General features: G+C 44.7%; 1 protein-coding gene across 1 annotated transcript in view; it reads right to left on the bottom strand.

Annotated features, from left to right (window-relative positions):
- Positions 1 to 3,733: 3,733 nt before the first annotated feature.
- SLC7A10 (solute carrier family 7 member 10) overlaps positions 3,734 to 20,754 on the bottom strand; it is a 42,533-nt gene continuing 25,512 nt past the window's right edge. Inside the window, exons 2-11 of the mRNA XM_065661599.1 lie at positions 19,747 to 19,951; positions 12,919 to 13,070; positions 12,064 to 12,189; positions 11,023 to 11,176; positions 9,500 to 9,623; positions 9,301 to 9,404; positions 8,094 to 8,190; positions 5,369 to 5,518; positions 4,981 to 5,158; positions 3,734 to 3,914 (exon numbers count right to left, since the gene is read on the bottom strand). Coding sequence (XP_065517671.1) covers positions 3,772 to 3,914; positions 4,981 to 5,158; positions 5,369 to 5,518; positions 8,094 to 8,190; positions 9,301 to 9,404; positions 9,500 to 9,623; positions 11,023 to 11,176; positions 12,064 to 12,189; positions 12,919 to 13,070; positions 19,747 to 19,951 — 1,433 coding nt within the window. The 3' untranslated portion in view covers positions 3,734 to 3,771. The remainder of the gene's footprint in view (positions 3,915 to 4,980; positions 5,159 to 5,368; positions 5,519 to 8,093; positions 8,191 to 9,300; positions 9,405 to 9,499; positions 9,624 to 11,022; positions 11,177 to 12,063; positions 12,190 to 12,918; positions 13,071 to 19,746; positions 19,952 to 20,754) is intronic.

The raw sequence follows: 20,754 nt of genomic DNA, 5'->3' as shown, positions 1-20,754 counted from the left end.
TCAGTTATGATATATACTTCAATATCTCTCATGAAGCTCCTCAGCAGCTGAGTAATTGCTAACTTCTTGTTATTTAGTGCTTGATACAAAGGAGGTGGAAAGCAAATGTGGTTTGTTTTCAAGGCTTTAAGAATTCACACATAGGAGAGAGAGTGAAACATGAGAAATACCTTGACAAAGGCCTCTGAAAACGAAGTGTGGGAGAGCATGTTTGCTGGGGGTTGTTTGCCTGTTTGTTCATTTATTTGCTTTCACCTCCAAGATGAATCATTTTATTTAGCTTCAGCTTTTTGTCATGGAGAGGCACATCTGCTGTCACAGCATCAGCTTGTTCACAGACAAGCAACGGCAGTGGGCTCTCTGACGGGTTTCCCAACCTACCACGACTCTTCACCAGGCGATGGTGGTGGTCTCCAGGGGCCACTGGCCTCAGTCCCCTTGTCAAGGGCTGAGTCAGGGTTGTGCTTTCAGAAATGATTGAGTGTGGTGAACGACATCTTATCTGCATATTTCTGGATACATTTTTTGGTAAAGATGCTTCCAACTCAGATGTATTATTAAATACACAGCGATGCATCTATCATTCTGGAATCGGATGAAAGCTCTGAACTGATGCAGGTCTCTCTCCTTGACGCTGCTGAGATCGAACTTCTCTGATTTATGTGCTAATGTGAACTGAAAACAGCCAATTCCTTTATCAAGTTTATGAAACCACTGAAGAGCAGGTAGGCCAGCAGCAGCAGCTCTGCCTCATTCTCCCTGTGCTTCCCACTGGTGCCCACCCAGCTCTTATGTCCTATTGAGGATCGTCTTACTTGGAAGAGGGACTGTCTTCCCTGTCTGCATTTTGCACAGCACGTAGAAGAGTGATGGTATGATCTACTGCTGCTTTTCTCAGTACAGTGATAATGCAGGTAAGAATAATCCAATACATCTTTTATTGACTTTTCATTAAGCTGACTTAGATGTGACACCATTTGTAATGCTTGCATCATCTCATTTTCTCTCTGAAATTCTCTGAATGCTGTATTATTGCCAGTACTAAAAGAATACACAGCACAGAATATTTTTATGCATTGCAACCTCTAATATTTTATGCTACATAAATATAATAGCATATAATATGTAGTATTACATAGTATAACTTTGCTTTTAAAGCTTTGTTTAAATTCCTTTCTTTTGGAAACAACTTGCTTTTCCATATCAAGTATCACAGTATTCTTGGTGTGCTTGTCTGAAGGTTTGCCCCTTGTTCGGTGGGCTTTAAAATACTAGTAATTACATCTCCTTTGGGCCTGTTACTTCATCTTTTGGAAAATTCAATCTTACACGGGGTTAAGCATGCTGCTAAATTTTATTTAGCATATGAATTTATCTTTCTAGTGCTGTACATTGATTTCTGTGGTTAGAAATTTTACACATTGGGAACTAACTTTTGCAAGCCTTTAAAAATAATATATGTGATATTTGAAGGCACAGATGAAGCTGTTCCTAAAAATGAAATGAGACATTCTGGAACACCTTTTGGGGATTGGTATATAATTCAAAGATGAGCTCTACTAAGTCGTCTGGTTCTAAATTCAGCCTAGTGATTTAAGGACCAGTGTTGATTGTTTTAATTCAAGGCAGTATAATCAGGGAAAATTTGAGCCAAACTCAATTAACAAGGAAGCAATTGGTCCTTTAATTTTCCTTTTGATTTCATTTAAGAATAGCCAAGGAAAGCCTCAGTAGCACATTATTATTATTATTATTATTATTATTATTATTATTATTATTATTATTATTATTATTACCATTCTTATTACCATTCAGTCTTCTTGTCTCAAGAGCTGCAAAGTTTGGGTACTGGCTGATTTCCACACCTTAATTGTTTAAACCAACAAAAATAAAACCACACCAAATCTTCACAGTTCTGAAAGCAGTCATCATTGCGGGTGCTGTAATACATTTAATTTTACCACTAGATAATGAAGTTCTAGAAAAAATTAACCTGTTGGAAATTATACCACAGAATGGGGATTTTAAACTATGGAAAATAAAACTTGGCCACGAGAGCCTCCAGTGCGGGTGAAGTGTTCAGGTGCTGCTTAGTCAGAATAAATAGGGGAGGTGTGCTGTGAATTAAAAACAAAAGCAAGCTGAATATATATGATTTTCATTGGCAAACTTCATATATTCAGAACAGCATTTTAAATGTGGAATCTCTCTTTACATGTGTGCATTTGTACACACAAAACCCACACCTTTTTCTTTAGCTAAATACATATTTTAATCTCTTAGGATTTACGGCTTTATACAAAGAGCAGAGTGTAAGTTGTGTCTTTTGAGGGTCTTCTGTCTGGAAGTTCAGAGGGATGGATAGGTATTAAAAAAAAAAATACTTCCGAATAAAAGTTATGTTGGAAAGATAATGCTTCTTGAATTTGCTCCGTATTTTGAGTCCATACTTAAATCTTCGTAGAGCGTGTGGTACTTGATAAACTAAGAGACAATGAATCCTTAATTTTTATACCAGGGCCTGTAACACATAGAAAGATACTTTTAAAATTAAATCCACAGGGCTGTTACCAAGGCTACTGAACGTGACAGGGTTTGTTTTCAGAAGTTGCAGAAGAATGGTAGCGACTCAGAATGTTGCCCAGAGCTGTTCTTGTGTTTTGCATTTTCAAAAGATCCTTTGTTGTGAAAGGGGCCATATTGCTACAGCTGCAAATCTTTATATATTAATTAAATAGGTGAACTAGAGGTTTTTCTTTGCCACAAACAAAATAATGCAAAACAGTTTTTAAAGAGCATCAGATATGAGGATGATTTAGGTTTGCTGCTTAGCTTAGGGTAGTTGAAATGGGGAATTTGAAGCAATGTGACATGGAATCACAGAGTGGTTTGGGTTGGAAGGGACCTTAAAGCTCATCTGGTTACAACCCCCCTGCCACAGGCAAGGACACCTGCCACTAGACCAGGTTGCTTAGTGAGTGGTGTGAAGAGCACTGTCCCCATTGGGATAGAGGAATGCAGCTTTGCCCTTGCAAAAATGCCTCGGAATTGAGATACTTGAGATCTTTATCACTGCTTCTGCATATGTTTTTTTTTACCCATGTCACCAAACGATGCCTGGACAGTCAGGCAGGCACAGGTTTGTACCTTGGACTCTAAGGACCACCCTGGCTGGTTAGTGCTCAGTGCAAAGCCCTGGCTGCACGGGTGCTTGGGTGCTCAGACAGGGGTGATCCTTTGGGCTGGAACTCTGACACCTTCTGTGATTTGTGGGAATTCACCCCACCCAGGTACAGGGATTTTCTGGCTGTCATGGGTGTCCCAAGGTCTCCTCACTTCCTGATTTCTCCACTTTGATTTTGTGTTGGGAGCTGCCCTACTGGTGAAAGGCCTGAATTCGTATGTCTCTGATGGACCCTCACAGCAGCTAAAATCAGTATTCCAGAGCTGTATCTGTGCTGCTTTTCCCCACTGAGCATGTTTGCTGCCAGAAAAAAAAAAAAAAAGCAACCAGTGCCTTATTTTATATTTTATTTTTCTTTCCCCCCCCCCCTTTTTTTTTCAATTTTTTCTCTTTTTTTTTTTTTTTTTTTTTTTTTTCTTTTTAGGGAAAACCTAACAGCTACAGATGCCATGAGGGTGCAGCACGCTGATGGGCTTCACTACTGGAGCTCTAAAACCTTTTTTTTTTTTTTTCTTTTTTTCCAGAAAAACTTTTAGCAAAAAACAGGATGTAAACAAGAAGCCACTGCAGCCTCCGAGGCCACGCCGTTACTTCCTCATGTCCGCCCCGCTTGCCTGCTTCCGAGGGCGAGAGCGGGCCGAAGGTGCTGAGGGTGCCTCTTCCTCCGCGGCAACTCCCCCCTGAGGGTAGACCACAAAACACAGCTTCTGTCCCCAGCACGTCATGGACTCTGCAGGAGCAAACGTGCGGGCGGTTAATGGGGATGGCTGAGCTCGTCTAATATCACGATGCTGGGGTGATGCAATGTGTGAATCAGTGTGCATCTTCCCCTCCATGGCCGCTTGCTCCGGCTGCGCAGAGACTGCCCCTCCAACCCTTCTCAAACCCAGCTCAGTGATAAAACAGTGTTGGTGAAGCAGGGGCAGGTTAAGATGGGCAGTGTTAGGGATGCTTTTCCCAGCCCCTTGCAGAGCTGTGCTGGCAGAGATGGGCTGGGATGGCTGCCAGCCCTCCTGGCACTGTGTGAGCAGTGGGGACTGCTGATCTTGGGGACCTCTGGTCAGAGCAAAGGGCTGCAGTGTGCTTGTTTTAAAGTCCTCGCCTCAGAGCAAAGCAATTAAAAGCCAATCATAGCCAAGCCATCAAAGACTTATGTGCAGTTTTAATTTTATACGAGTGATAACATAAGGCTTTCTTATCTTTTGAGGGTGAAATAATTCACTGTGCCATGTGGGGTTTGTGCAGCACAATGTGCTGGTGGCAGAGTGGGATGAAAGCTTGTGTGCATTTATTAGTCCTTTTGTGATAGTTCATTGAGCCTTAATAGAATTACAGACTGGTTTCGGCTGGAAGGGACCTTAAAGCTCTTCCAGTTCCAACCCCCTGCCATGGGCAGGGACACCTTCCACTAGACCAGGTTGCTGCAAGCCCCATCTAACCTGGCCTTGAACACTGCCAGAGATGGGGCAGCCATGGCTTCTCTGGGCAACCGGTGCCAGGGCCTCACTGTTGCGCTCCTATGTATCTGGCTCTGAGGCAAACTCTGGTGCGTGAGCTGAGCGGATGGGGTGCTACACAGACGCACGAAAGGAGGTGAGCAAACATTCTCAAGAGTGAGCAAAAAAGCTGCCCAAAGGCAAGCTTTGTGCCCAGGGGCTGCCTGTGACCAGGCTGGTGGTTGGGCTCACACGGGATATTCCCTTGCTGTTTTAGTGCTGCTGGTTTAGAGGTTAAGCAGATCCCTGCAGACCCAAGCACAACCAGGAGTGCAGCAAGGCACCACGGCACTGGCTTACCTATTAGCCTGTTAACACTCTTTGGTTTATTTCTCCAGTAGACTCCAAGAAAGAACACTGGCACACCAGTTAAAATGATAATAAGTCCAACTCCACAGACAACTGGCTCAGAGTATAAGCTGAAGATCAGCAGAAATGCCCAAAACGCCAGGTAAGTGATGGGGATGAGGAGGTTCACCTACCAGGAGAGAGTAGAGTAGAGCACAGCTGTGGTTGTGTGTATCCCATTTTTACACTAATGGCTCTTTGGGACATGGTTTGGGACCATAAAACATTACTACTACATCAAAAAATAAACCATTATTCAAAACAGATGGAGGGCTTGGTGTGCCCATCCCACCCTTTGCACCACTATTGCAACCAAGAGATTTAGCTTTAACATTGTCACCTTGATAGGTCTGAAGATTTTGGGTTTCTTGCATCGTAACACAATCAGGCCTATAATTGTCACTCCGTAGCAGAGGTAGTTAATAAATGACACATAGTTGATTAGCGTGTATGTGTCTCCAACAAGCATGATGACAAGAGTGGCCATACACTGCAAAGAGAGAAGTATAACCTTCCTTGAGTCATTACTAGAAAGAGTAGCTTAAACCCAACAAAAACAAACAAAAACCCCATTAAAGCATTTAAATGCTTTAGGCCCCACTGGGTATCTGCTGCCTCCTGTGGTTCAGAGTGTTGTTCCTGAGCTGTGCCACTAGGGCTGAGGGGGGACTTAGGGTTATTTGGGACATGCAGAGGGTCTGTTTATAAATACCCCGAGGTGCTGGCAGAGGTGACTCTACTGGCCATAACTGGGCAGGCAGGGCTGAGAGGGTTGGCAGAGCTCTGTATTGCTCTACTCTACCCATTCCTGTTACTTGTTTTAAAAGCTATTGACCCCTATGGTGAGAACTGCTGATGGAAGAAGGATTTCGTGCAGACTGAACATGTTGTGGTCAGTGCACTACGTTGTTGCAGGTGCCCTGTATATTATAAAGAATGAGCTTTGCCCTTTATCCCTGCTGGCCCACAGCTCATTCTGCAGATGACTGGCATCATTAATCTTTTGAGCATTACTTGTGTTTGGAGGCTGGCAGATGGATAGTGGAAATTTCCATGCTATAAGCTCGCTTGTTTATACTGTGCAAAGCCAGGAGAGCCGGCCCCTTGAGTCCCACACCACTGCTGGTCAGTACCCTGGGAGCCGAGCCCTGGCCTCCATCACATACCGGTCCTGTGAACATTGTCTGCTGGTGGCCAGAGCCTGAGGGAAGCCAAGTATCCACATCCCTTCAGAGAGGGCTCAGGTTTTTGGTCTCTTACTCCAAGCTCTCTTTTTGCTTATGTCCCTTTTTCTCAATTTGCTCTTCCAATGGCAAAGTCCTCTTGGAAGGGAGGTCTTCTGCATCACCAGCACCAGGAATTAAGCACCAATATCAAATAACTCTCTGGTCCCTCCGTTCCCCTGTTCAAAGCCTCACAGGTTTGACAGGGGGATTCCAACACCTTGGGCAGTATCACCACAAAATGGATTTAAAATAGGAAGGTGTTTTATATCCATATAACATGTTTCTGGCTTTCCTCTGACCGTGTCGTACACACACACAACCCTCTCCTGCCACAGGTTTTACAGCGACGCTGCTCGGAGCGTTGTGATTCTGTGCATAGGTGACACCAATGTGTCAGGTCTGCTCATGGTGTGGGCACGATTGCTGGGTGGCACAAGGCTGCAGGGGGTCTGCTGCTCCCTCAATTGCCTGGCCACAGCCACACAGCAGGCGGGAGAGGTGGATGCTCCCCACTGTATTGCAAAGAACCCCAGTCTGTTTATTTTACGCTTAGCTTGGTCCCTTGATTTTTGAAAGGATTAGTAAAAATACAGGCCTCGCTGGTGGTGTTAAAAAGGCCTTTCTCCACGTACAAAGGCACCTTTCTTCATGCAAAGAGCTAGGTATGATTCATTGGAAGAGAAAAAGGAACCTGGGGTATTAATTAGGCTTGCCTAAATTCTGACCCAGTTTGCTATTGTAGCTGTCTACTTTATATTATATTTGTTAAGAAATCAATATTTCCTAGGACTTGTTATACCCTGAGCTGCTTTAAAACACCTTGTTCTGTGATTGCACTGTGATTCAAGGAGGATGTTTTGAACAGAGCAGAGGATTGGTGTACGCCTGATGGATCAGCCAGCTGTTTCACAGTGAAGCAGCCTCTGAAACTCAGTGTGTAATTTCAAACAATGTATTTTTAAGGACAAAAGAGTTCCGTTTCATTGGCACCAGCAGCCCAGCAGTAGCCCATGGTGGGACCAGGGGTCTCTGCCTACCCCAACACCTTGCATGGGCAACACATGAGGTGTTTGCGGTGGGCACTAAGCCCCAGGGATGCTGTAAAGCCTCAGCTAGATGCAAATGTTGCCATAAAAGCAGAATGTGCAGGAGGCTTATTTGGTGAAATTTGGTCTGGGTGTATTGTGCCAGAATTGCTTTTATTGCTGGGAGACAGATACACAAGTGTGCACCTTCTTAGTGCATCCGGGGTCAAACCTGCCTGTTTTTGTATCCGTGGCAAATCTGCAGCTAGCCAAGATTTCAAATAAATGCCCTTTGGGTAATTCCCGTTCTCACGCCATGCAACAGGGGACAGCAGCACCAAGGGTCATTTTCCTCTGTAATGTCTTCGATGCTGCAGTAAACCCCATCACATATCCTAGCGTCACTATTGGTGAAAGTGTATGAAGCTCTTTGTTCCCAAATGCTTGTGTAAAGCAGGCAGAATTCATCAAAAGAGCTTCTGCCTTCTTAAACAAATTGTCTGTTTCAGCAGTCAGTCCCTACCTCTGCCGTGGATAGAAAAGTGGTAGTGGGCTTAAATTGCAGCTCAAGTTAGATATGAGTGAAACCGTCCAGGCCCCCGGGATGGCTGGGAATAGGAGGGATTATTCCTGAAGCTGGAGGCTGCTCCCCTTTGGGGCCACTGGATGTGCTTGGCCAGCACCCACCAGCAGCACTCCCAACTGATTCTTCTCCTCCTTATGGGGTTTAATGGCCTCTCAAGCTCTTGTCTCTGTGATTTAGTATTTATAAAAGCAGGTTACAGAGAGGCAGAGCAGGGACAGTAAAACTTACACAGACGAGCAGGGCAGGGATCGGTGTGCAGTGCTTGACGTGGATCATGGCAAGCAGACTTGGCAAATGGCCTTCTCGAGCACCAGAGAAACATAACCTGGAAATGAGAGCAGTAATGCTGAACCAGCTGGTTGTACAACAGCCTCTTCAGTTCCTAGCCATAGAACATCTCTAATCTCAACCACCTGCACTGCTGTGGAAGAGAGCTGCAGCCTATGGGTGCTGGGCTGCAACTGGGGAGATGACTAGAGACTGCTTGTATAACCTGGTGTAAGTCACTGAAACTAGACCCTTCAGCATATGAGGCCTTTAATGGCTAATAGCATCTGTGCAATGACCTGCTTTGAGATGCCAAATTACCTCTGAGCAGGAGGACCGAAATCTGTCCAGTTTTGTCAGCGTTGCCTCCTTACCCAGGGTGGGATGAGTACTGTGAAGGTTGTGTGGGGATCAGCTATATACAGCCAAGGCACAAAACACCTCATAGGTAGTGTTTCCAGTGTCAGAAAGGTCTTAAATAAGGTTTAACATGCCTGAAGTTTAACTTCACTTCTAAGTGCATAACCTGTAACATATGCACTCAGATTTGTGGCGTCTCATTGTACTCGTGAAAGTGCTGAGATAAATAACTTCCCAAGGCACTTAAGGCTTGAGTTGTTTCCTCAAAACTTTTTTATAACTTTTTAATTAAGTTCAGAGAGGTCAGTTAATATAGGCCTTTATAGACTACACTGCAATATACTTTACAGATTCTGGCCCCACTATCAGCAGCGTGCATGCAAAACGTCTTGCCCGAAAGGAGTTTTTCCACTACAGAATGAAAATGTCTGTAACTGGGAACAGCACCAGGCCCTAAAACTGCTCTTTGAGTGAAGCACGATTTAGCTTGTAGCTACTGGAACTTTATTGATGTAAAATGACTTTGGTTCCATGCTAAAGCCGTGTTAGGCTCTTACTGTGAGTTATTCCACATCTGCAGACAATTTCAGAAGCTCGTAAGGATTATTTTGCAAGAGATTCCACGATTCAATATTACATTTGATGATTCAAAACAGAGCAATTCATAACTGAATGTATCCAACACACCCAACAACGACCTCATGCTCTACAACATCCAAAATGTCTATCTAGCATTTCTTTAGCAAATGCAATTAAACCAGCCCCTCCCCAAATTAGATAATGTTCATAAAATTGTACTGCATCTAACCTTGATGAGGTAAAAAGGTATCCATTTATTCCTCCAAATGTAGATAGGGCCACTGAGACTGGCATAACCCAGGAAAAATAGCCCAGTAACTTTTCACCAAATGTCTAAAGCAACAGAAGGCAGAGAAACTGAAATACACTGCAAAGCACAGAACCAAAATCAAAGTGTATTTTAGACATCCAGGGAATGGTTTACTTACTACCGCCACAGCGTTGGAGGACAAGAGCTCTTGGGGTGACATGGCAGTGAAATATGCAATGTTGGTGAACGTATACACAAATGTCACCAATGGGATGGATATGAATATGGCACGAGGTAGGTTCCTAATAAGAGAATTAGGAGGGTAAATAAGAAATTACAGTCATGTACAGTGAGACTACAACAACCATGTACAGCTGTATGTACAGGCACCAGTGATGCAGTGAAAGGCCTTGTTTTGCTTTACTTTCCCCTGCTCTGAAAAGGAATAAGATCCTGTTGTTCAGGTGGCTGTCTTGGCCTGCTCCGTGCCGTAAACCTGGTCTGGTCATAACACTACCATGACAACTTACAGCAGTACAGATCTACTTGACCTCTGATCCAGAGACCTCCTTAGAGGTGGACACCTGAACCATCCTGTATCAAAGATAATAATGGATTTCTCTCTGTGTGTCAGATTTGCAAAAAAAAAAAAAAAAGTCTTAACAAATTTATTTAACCTTTATGATTTTAAACAGGTTTATTAAAAATGGGAAGTCTTTTTTTTATAGTTTCCCCTTGGAGACTGCAATAATAATAAAACCAGCCATTCACACCTTTTTCTCTTTATTTCTCAACTGAGGCCACATTTGCCTTATTTAAGTCATGACTTTTCATTATTCAGCTTTGAAATTGTGGTGGTCCATTAAAACGATGGTGTTTTACTAAGGGAACACTGTGCCACACTTGCTTTATTCCTGCCAAGATCTTCTGGACGTGTACTTTGCCACTCACTAGTGCGAGTTACATGCAGAGCCGCTTGTCAGGCTGCAGCTCTAATTCATTCCCACCCAGGCACTGTAATAGCTTCAATTTCTCCTTGTTTAATCACTGTGTGCCTTCGATGCCCAGAAATAATGCTTGGAGAGCTGCTCTTGCCATTCGTCATTCCACTTCATCAGCTCAGAAATGTTTAAACATTTGAGCTTTGCTTACTAAATTAACATTCACTTTCCCTCCAGCTTTCCAGCCCGCTTGTGATAAATCATTTCCAAGCCCCTTCCCGTACCCTAGACCAGCATGATGTTGGTCACCCTGGGGGGAGCAGCCACACAATGACTTTCTGATCTTCTCTTTCTGGTGTCTGTGGAAGATCCCCTTTGGGTGAAAAAGCAAAGGGACTTAAACATAATCCCACGTTTTTCTGGTAGAAGTGATTCTCCCTATAGCCACTTGAATAGCATCTCATTGATGGTTATTTTTTGCTATAGAAGCACTGTATGATTGAACAGTGCCATAAAGATGCTGCTTTGTTTTACAGGCTGATTTCAGTTAATGCGTTACGCAATACATTTTTAATTCCATTGTTCCTTTAACTTGCCTCCCATCTCTTCCAAACAAAAAAATCTCTCTCTACTTTAGAAAGACCAGTCCCATAGACATGGAAGGATACTGCTGTAGCTTATGAAATGAATTACATTACCAGATAGCTCCAATGTCTCAGCACTTCAAGAAAGTGTGTATGGCACAGAATTGGATACTTGCCTGCGGGGGTCAACCAGTTCTTCCGTTACATAGTTCAAGAAGTTCCAGCCACTGAACGCAAACGACCCTTGAAGGAAAGCTAAAGCTAAATGCCCCACAGATGGAGTCATCCAAAAATTGAATGCGTTGCTTGGTGTCAGCTCTTTGTAGTTTCCTGCACAAAGAGCGCAAGCAAGAGGTTAATCCACCCTTACCTATCAGAGACACCGGGAAACAGGTGACTTTTAGTCTTTATTTTCATTGGATTTGGGAATTCATGCTCTTCATGTCACCATGGGCTGGCACTGCACTTGCAGGGCTTTCTGTGGGTTGGTGTCCTGGGGAAGTAGCTTGGGTTGTACTCACAGCATCCCTCATTGCACTTAGGCCACCACTGTGCCTCATGGGACCAGCCAGCACTGCCTGAGGATTGCTACTGGGCAAGGTCAGTTCCTACCTGTGTTTATGTGGTACAAGAGTTTGGTGGTGTTCAGTAGAAATACAGAAAAATAAAATGTCTGTGGGGCTGGCAGGCTGTGGGACTATTACCACTGAGAAAGCACGTTTGCTCTCGGCAAATGTCATACTTTATCTTCCTTTATATGACTCATCATATACATGATAAAGACAGTGTAAGCCTTTTGTGTTTTCTGCTTTCCGTTAAGTTTGTGAGTCAGTGAGACCTTGTTTTTTGCCTATTTTTAATCTTATAAATGACTTTTTGTAGGAAATTTGACTAGTGCCCGAGTTCATTTTACACCCGGGGTACTTCAAATTTAAGGAACATACCACAGATTAAAAAATTTGAGCAACTATTCTGGAACATCCTCAGCGGCATTTTTTCCATCAGAACCAATGAGGTGGGCCAGAAGGGGACTCTTTTGAGAGAATACAGCTGATTTCTCTGTGGCGCCATCCTTTCTGTGGCTGTGTGAGTGCGCAGCCCTGCAGCTCAGCTAAACCCAGCGCTCCTTTGGGTCAGTTTGCAAGGAGAAAACAGTAAGCGGGGAAAATTACTTCTATCAGCAGTACCATACCCGTGTTGGAGCTGTCTCAGAGTACCTTTAAAGATCTGTATGAAGCCCACAATAATGATAAGGGCCAGGGCTAGGAGTTTTCCTGCTGTAAATATATCCTGAATGCGTGTTGCCCATCGAACGCTGGAGCTGTTCACCCAGGTCAGGAGGACTGGAGAGCAAAAGACTGAATTCAGTGACATGAAATCACGTTTATTTAAGACCACACAAAGCACTGAAAAGCACAGAGTGACCTGCACACCCCTGTGGGGAGCTCTAGCGTGGCTGGGAGCAAGATGAGGAGGAGCTTTGCCTTTCCTTAGGAGAATCCCAGCTGCAGGGGCATCCCTATCAGCCAGCAGTCTTCCCGCCTTGGGTGCTGCTGGCTGCGGGTCCCCCAGGGTCTAGTTACTGTGCCTGGGTAGTGCTCAATGTGTAGGGATCACCATGTCCTCATGGAAATGGTGAATGTCTCTGGTCCTTGTAGCTCTGGCTTGCTTTTGCTGGCTCTGTAAGTAATTACTGTGGAGCCAGTGGCATCCTGCATTTCATACACACTTGCATTTGCGAATGCAAAAGAAGACTAGGAAGGGCTCAAATGGTGGGTCACCCATGCTGGGCCACCCATGCTAGATGTCCATGGCCCTGCCCCATCCCATGAACTCGCCTGCTGCCACTTCCCTGGGACCTGCAGTGATTCAGGCGCCTTTATGCCCTGCTCCAGCCACTGTGCTTGCTGCAGGCAAGCAGGAAGGGACTGAATATCCCACACCAGTCATGGTGCCTGTCTTGGGAGTTCCCTTGTTGTGGCCATGACCCCAGCCTGGCTGGAGTGGCCCCTCGAGTGGCCCCATGTGAAACCAAGACAAGCTTTGTGTGTGTGCGATAAGCAAATACTCACGTAAACACACCATGGAGAGGATCCTCGAGGCATTATAGGGGGGGATACAGTTAGGAAAGACAGGCTGCAGGACATAGTTTGAGAAGGTCAGCGCAATGACAGCCAGACTGGTAGGGTACATGATAAGCACTGCACTCCACAGCAGCAGAAACCTGGAAGACAAGCACAAGAAAGCAAGTGTTAGGGGTGTGCTGGAGCAGGTATTGTATACTTGGCTGTGCAGTGCTTCAGGACAGCTACCAATGCAGCAAGACTGGCACCTTCATCTCAGTCACATCTATGAGTCACCTACCTGCGACTCTCCTCATCCCTTTTCCCCTGTTCCCAGTGCAATCTCGATTTTGAATTAAACATTTCTAAGCAAAGCACAGTTTAGGGACATCTGGTAGAGTGATGATTATGCCCAGTGGGCACGTGTTGATTTAGCTCTGCATGCCAAAGTGAAAGCATCTCTTGCTCCTGGGCTGATGTGTCACTGCAGCCGATGGCAGTCCCTACATTGAAGACACCTCTGGAGGGTTTCAGCAGGGCCCCAGCTGTGCTCTTGGGGCTGCTACTGACTCCCCACCAGTCAGTGGCGAGTTCCTTGTCACTGTTCAGGTTGGCTGTGACCTGGGCCGGGGCAGGTTAGTGCTGCAGTGTTCTGCAATCATTCAGCTGGGGCGCACCGGGGCTGTCTGTCTGCAGCACCAAACGAGGTACCCTTGCAAATATAAAGTGTCAGGCAGTTTCTTGTCTCATGCTGAGAAAAAGGAAAAAGTTCACTTATCTTTAAGAGCAGCAGATCTGCTTTTAAAATCAGTATTCTGTTTTAAAATGTAAGTATTATTTCAGTAATGAGAAGCAGCTACTGCAAGGAAGTGAAACCCTTCTTGCCATGTATATACACAGAGGTACATACACATTAATCCATTCATATACATGTACAAGTGTAACATGCAGCGATGCCCAGCACAAATGAGGATTGGAAATGACATTTCCAAATACCACAATATAATTTCTGGGTTACATGGGCTGCTCTTTCAGAAGCTGCTCCCTCCCCACATGCTGCCTGCTGCCAGAAAGTGTGGCACTTAAGTCAAGGGGTCCCTCCTGCTGCTGTTAACATGGATGGAGGGAGTGCTGCTTGCTGGATGTTTCTTGGACAGATATGGTGAGTGTTTCTCAATTCTTCGTTATTTCTGATAAATATGGGGCAACCTGATGCTTCCTTTTTCTTATTCAGTGTCAGAGAATCAGTTTGGCAAGCTGGCATGATGCAAGAGCTTGTTACCTTCTCAAATGGCACCACTGATTTTAAAATTGGGTTTTTTTCCCTCTCCTTTATTTTGTTGTGTGACTCCTATTTTTTTTTCTTTTTTTCCTGATTTCTAATGTTTTCCATGTGGTTCAGAGCAATTTCCTTTGGTAATTGCTTTGTGCTATTTGGTGCTGTGGGTGTTATACCCAGTTTTGGGATAGCTCTGCAGACCCTGCTTGCTGGATGAGTTAACCCAGCTGGTCCCCACTAAGGCTAACTATTACTTAAATACTGCAATTTATTGCAGTAAAAATAATAATAAAAATATTAATATTAATAATAAAACAAATAATAAATGAAAAGAATACATAATAAAAAATAATAATTTGCTGACAGGGTTAGGATGCTGGAGTATTGTGTACAGTTCTGGTGTCCTCAACACAAAAAGGACATGGAACTGTTGGAACAAGTCCAGAGGAGGGCCACGAGGATGATCAGGGGACTGGAGCACCTCCCGTATGAAGACAGGCTGAGGAAGTTGGGGCTGTTCAGCCTGGAGAAGAGAAGGCTGTGGGGGGACCTCATAGCAGCCTTCCAGTACCTGAAGGGGGCCTATAGGGATGCTGGGGAGGGACTCTTTGTCAGGGACTGTAGTGACAGGACAAGGGGTAACGGGTTCAAACTTAAACAGGGGAAGTTTAGACTGGATATAAGGAGGAAATTCTTTCCTGTGAGGGTGGTGAGGCACTGGAATGGGTTGCCCAGGGAGGTTGTGAGTGCTCCATCCTTGGCAGTGTTCAAGGCCAGGTTGGATGAAGCCTTGTGTGGGATGGTTTAGTGTGAGGTGTCCCTGCCTATGGCAGGGAGATTGGAACTAGATGATCTTGAGGTCCTTTCCAACCCTAACTATTCTATGATTCTATGCTGGTGGTGCTGAGCAAGGTCAGGTTCAGCCACATCTATGGGGCCATGGGGTTTCGTGGCAGGTGCCACCAGCTCTTCCCTATCATGTTTATCTCAGGCAATCTATACAGGCTGAATTCAGCTGGAAGCATTCAGTGAGGAGAATGACTCTGAAAACAGTATTTCAGGCAAAACTGACCCTTGCTTCTACGTTGTCACATGGAGTGTGTTGGTATTGGGTAGAATATGATTTAATGGAAATGTGAATAATTCAGTGGATTTCTGACAGTCATTTTGTTTCATGCTGAATTGAAATACATGCAGGACTGATAACACCAATTAAAGTAAATGCAGAATTTTAGCAGAGGGTGACAAAGTTGTGCTGTCAAATGAGAAGCTCAAATGAGAGATGGCATTAAAATAAGACAGAAGCTTGCCTAAGACGTGGGCCCATTTTTATCTTGTTTTTCCAGGTAAGCTTTAACCAAAGTCTGGTTCTGAGAAAAAAGATACCCTCACGGGTCACTTAGATCACATCCCTGAACAAGTAGCTGTTGGGGCTGGGGACGCACTGCCAAGTGCTTGCCTTGCTCTTGTGGTGTTTGCTGTGACTGGCAGGCAGGAATTACCCAACACTCCAAGTCTTCTAGGAAGTCTTTGCTTTAAAAGCACCACATTTTATCATCTTAAGAGTACAATTTCCTTAGTGAGGAACAATTATTCTGGACCAGTTATAATTAAGTGACAGAGGGCAGAAATTCCCTGCAGACATAGCTGAGCATCAGTTGTCCTTACCATCGCGGAGCACACGATCAGGCAAAGGGTGGTGAGCTGCATGTGTGCTTTCTGCTCTGGGCAGTCGTGCAGAGGGAGTGTAACCAGCACAGGGAGCCCAAAGCTCAGTTTGGATGTCATCAGGGCACACCTGGAGTTACTCTGTCCAGTTCTTCAAATGGAAAGTGGGGGAACTACTGCCTTGAGGGCTGACTTGTGGCACTGGGGCTGCCAGGAACTGAACCCTGTCTGATAGGCTTTCACAGCTACTCAGTAATGTACAGCACTACAAGACCTGAGAAATGAAATCTTCTCTTATTGCTAAGAAGTGATGAGGCTGTTAGAAACAGGCTTAAAGCAGCTGAATGTAGAGAAAAAGGAGATATAGTTGCTCTTGCGATTTTAGAAACACACTGGAATAAGTGACAGACTGTGGTGGGATGTGCTGCTTTGGGGAAGGTGTGGCATTCATGAGGAGGCATCAGTCATCCCTGGACCAAAACTGATTTTGTTTTCAGATATGTCTGCATACTGATTTCTTCACCCCTGGAAAGAAATGAACAGCATGGTCTGATCTGTGTCTCTAGTAGTCTAGTGGACGTGGTGAAATAGGTTCTCAAATATGTATTTGGGATGTGACTGTACTCCCAAGAGGATCTCACATTGGATGTAAGATATCATGGAGTCAAAGCAGCCTGTGAAAATAGAAAATTACAGTGTGTCCTACTTGTGTGTCATTAACAACAGAGAACAGTTTGAAATAGATGCTGTAGTACAGATCACCTTACCACAGGACAAGCTGAACTGGTTTAAGAAAGTGGGAGCTAATTTGAATATTATTAAAATTACCCTACATTGCTGAAAAACTCACTGCCTTTGGAAACTTTAGATTTTTGCATCATCAATGAAAAGGAAACATAGAAGAGTATTTGAAGCATGTTTTACTTGCAGTCTGGAGTGACACGTACCAAAGCTTTGGCTTAGAGCTCTCTGCTGATACTAGTACCACTGATTTGTAGTAAGGACTATGTCCCAAGCCATTAGGCAGTGCTGGTGAAGCAGCTATGCTGGTTGCAATGTTATTGCTGAGCATTTGGAAGAAGCTCTATTTATCAGAAATGCACTAGTGAGTCTTTCATGGAGCTGAATTTATTGTCTTCTGCAAGAATACATATTAAGCCTATTACTTACTATTTAGGTAATGTTCTTTTTATGACCCGTACAGACATGTAAGCCTGTCTGCATGTAAAACGAGCTGTGCTCAGTCAGCTCCAGCAGCACAGGATGTGACACATTGCCTGCTCATACACAAATGGTACTTAAACCCAAGATGATATCTAAATGAAGATGAAAGTGGGACATCTGCTCTTGGGTACCCGAGCAGAGCCCACTGGTCAGGAGCCCACCCTCACCTCTTTCGCTGGTCAGAGCTGCCACTGGTGCCCTTTCTTCAGGGTCATGTCTGGCTGAGTTTTGCCATCACCACTGCTTTCAGCAGCACTTCAGGCACTGTCCTTTGCTCTCAGACTCGGAGCTTCTGCCAGCTCAGGAGATGGCCCTGTCCTGCCTCTCTCTTTTATTCCCTTCTCCCTAAATCACACCTAGCAGCGATATGATTTTCTTTTATTTTTTTTTTTTGTAGTTAACCAACCAACTCTCAATACTGCCAGGCACAGAAGCTGGGACATGTAATACTCCAATGCTGTTACAATCAAATAGTAGTACTTCTTTGTTCCTATATCAGGAAGGCATAATGAATGGGGAGATTTTGGGGGGCATGGACAAGACAGCGGTAGTGAAGAGGAAATGTTTGGGCGGGTATGGCGTGTACTACTATAACACACATCTTCACGTGCATAGACCAAACCATTCAGATTTGCTGTTGGTAAAATCCTGTGGCAGACGTAGGGAAGATTTGTGTGCTGGATTTGATGTTCTTTGCTGTAGGAGGATTAAACCAGAAGAGAAAATTGGCTTTTGGAGAAGCAGTGTTATTCTTCCTTGGGGGGAAGCACACTGCAGGCTCCCAAAACACCCTTCTCAGCTTAGAGTCCCACACACGAGCGCCAGCAGGTGAATGGGCACTTCGAAGTGGAAAACTGAAGGTCCTTGTGGGAGTTCCCCAAACCTGCAGGCTGTAGGTAGTAGCTCAGCAAAGGGCAGCAGGGCACAATCCCAGCCTGGCTTTGCTGCAGAACTGAGGTCTCCCTTTGTACATCAAAACGTACCTGGATGCTTCTTGCCTAAGGCAACCCTTCGTCATGCTTACAACAGGCTAATTTTCTTGGGAGAAAAGGTAAGGTCTCTGCAAAGCAAGAACAGGAGCACTACTTCCCTGCAACTGACAAAGTTGTGCTTTTTGACATTGCTTGTGCATTGCAAGCCTGGTCACCGTGTGAGCTGCTGCCTGCTTTGGAAGGTGGGAGCATTGCTCAGTCCCCAGGTAGATGATGGGTAGCAATAAGCAACAGGCATGTTGTTTGTTATAGCAATAGCATAGCCTGGTGCTTTCTGTCACCATGCAAATCCTCTGAATGTGGCGTAGAGTGAGCTGAGGAACAACTAAAGCCAGATTTAGTTGTACTTGATTTCTTACTACTTTCTTTTTCTCCAATAGAAAGCATCATTCTTCTGGTTTTGTGAAACTGATGGTTTCTGGCCTCCTTCACAGGGATATTTCCAGGATGTACTGCGCATGCAGTTTTATGTTCTTTGTTTTCTTTCAGATCCCATTCTGGGAGCAGGTGGTGTGAAAAGGTGCTGATTGCCTTCTGCAGGATCCTGTGGAGCAGGGGATTTGCCATGCAGCTCCCTCCCTCTGTGAGAGAACACACCTTGGTGAAGACGAGCTGAGATTCAGTGGTGTTGTTGCCTCAATCCGTGCTGTGACGCAAGTGTGATTTTTCCATGCAAAGTGGGACAGAGTTCAGAGGAGTGATTCCTCCAGCTGAAGAAACATGGACTTTTGTGACAACCAGTATAAGGCAACGGCTTGAATGTGAAAGAAAACTTGTCACCTAGTGCGTTTTCAGATGGGCAGCACTGAGCCAAGGCAGGCAGGAGCAAGGAGGCAGCCCAAGGGACAGGGTGACAGCCTGTGTTCCACCTGTGCTGGTCAGCTCAGCATCCAGGTCAACTGTTAATGAGCTTGTTTGAATCTCAAACGAGAAGGAATATTCTTTTTTCCTTCTTCTTTCTCTAGTTCACAGCTATGGTGGTTATTTTTCCACAAGTAAACCAGCATGTGTCATGGCATCTTTCCTTATGAGTGAGCTGGCCAGGGAGTTTCGGTGCTTCTCTAGCGAGCTGTGAGTACAGGCTCACTATTTTATTTCTCTTGTTGAATACACAAAAAAGTAGACAGTCAGCTATAAATGATGACCTTATCTCACTTGCCCCTTCCTCCCTTAGACACACTACTCTGTTAGTGGTATTTTCAAAGAGAAGTCATTCTCTGAGTTAGCATTTTCTCCTTTTTCTGTTTCCAACACTTATTTTGTACAGCTATAGTAAGTGAAGCAGCACTGCAAGCAGCTTTGGTCTACGTTAAGTAGCTCTGGCCTGGCTTCCCTCACATGTGAAGCTTCTCAGTACAAGGTACGGATCATTCAGGGCTGGCACACAGGAATGTCACGAGGACAAAGCATCATTTACAGCATTGCTCTTTCCTGTCAGGAACTTCACTGCATCAGAAAGGGAACGGGAAGTGGCCATTGTCTTCCCTTTGAAGGCAGCACCAGGAGGTGTGCATAGGGGCCATTTGGTATTTCTAATGAGAACAGAAAGAATGATTTTACCAAAGCATTTTATTGAAAAATGTTCCCCGTCTCTTCCAAATCAAACATCTTTTCCACACAAAATGCTTTATATAAACATGTTTTAAAATCACTTTATAGAGATAGGATACTTACCCAGCTAACCCACCAAAAATCTCTGTGACGTAGGAATAATCCCCTCCCGATTTGGGTATAGTCACTCCCAGTTCAGCGTAACATAGCGAGCCAAGGGCAGCCACCCCACCGCCAAGCACCCAGATAATGAGAGCGAGTCCCACCGAGCCGGCATGCTCCAGTACTCCTTTTGGTGAAATAAAGATCCCAGAACCAATGATGTTACCTAGAATGGACAAAAGGTTTGCAGTGAGGCAGAAGAAAATGAGAAATGCTCTTTTCTTGTCTTATTAAAAGGGGGAGTAAAAACCCCACAGCCTCCAGCAACCCAAAGCACCCCCTCCAAACCCTCTCTTCCTCTTCATAGCATGATTTTATTTTATATAGGTTGCTTCCTGGGGAAAGTGTTGCCATTTATCAGCAATCAAGGGCAATAAGCACGTGCTGAGCACTGCTGAAGCATGGTGAGACTCTGGTGAGCATCTGTGTTTGCAGCTAACAGTTTTGTGCTTAGATTCCTTTAGAGAGGAATCTAAACAAGGTGCATATTTGGGGGTGGGGTGGGGAGGAGGTCAAAACCCATTAGATCATTATCTATAATGTAGGGGCCAAGCAGTGCTCTTGCTACCAGGGCATATTTAAGATTTAGGAAGGGGTAATGGTTCTAAACTTAAACAGGGGAAGTTCAGGTTAGATATAAGGAAGAAGTTCTTTGCTGTGGGTGTGGTGAGGCACTGGAATGGGTTGCCCAGGGAAGCTGTGAATGCTCCATCCCTGGTGCTGTTCAAGGCCAGGTTGGACGGAGCCTTGGGAGACATGGTCTAGGGTGAAGTGCCCCTGCCCATGGCAGGGGGTTGGGACTGGATGATCTTAAGGTCCTTTCCAACCCAAATTATTCTATGATTCTATGTGCTTGAAAAAGTAATCTGAAAGTCCGAAAAACTAGAAATCCATTAACACTTTATATTTGCAATACCTGTGCTGTGCAGTCATCACTCACAGATTTGTAAAGGGATATTGTGGAGTGAG

Source organism: Lathamus discolor, chromosome Z (assembly GCF_037157495.1).
Source record: "Lathamus discolor isolate bLatDis1 chromosome Z, bLatDis1.hap1, whole genome shotgun sequence".
NCBI lineage: Eukaryota > Metazoa > Chordata > Aves > Psittaciformes > Psittacidae > Lathamus > Lathamus discolor.
Note: the sequence above shows the minus strand (reverse complement) of the source record. Positions and strands in the feature narration are given on the sequence as shown.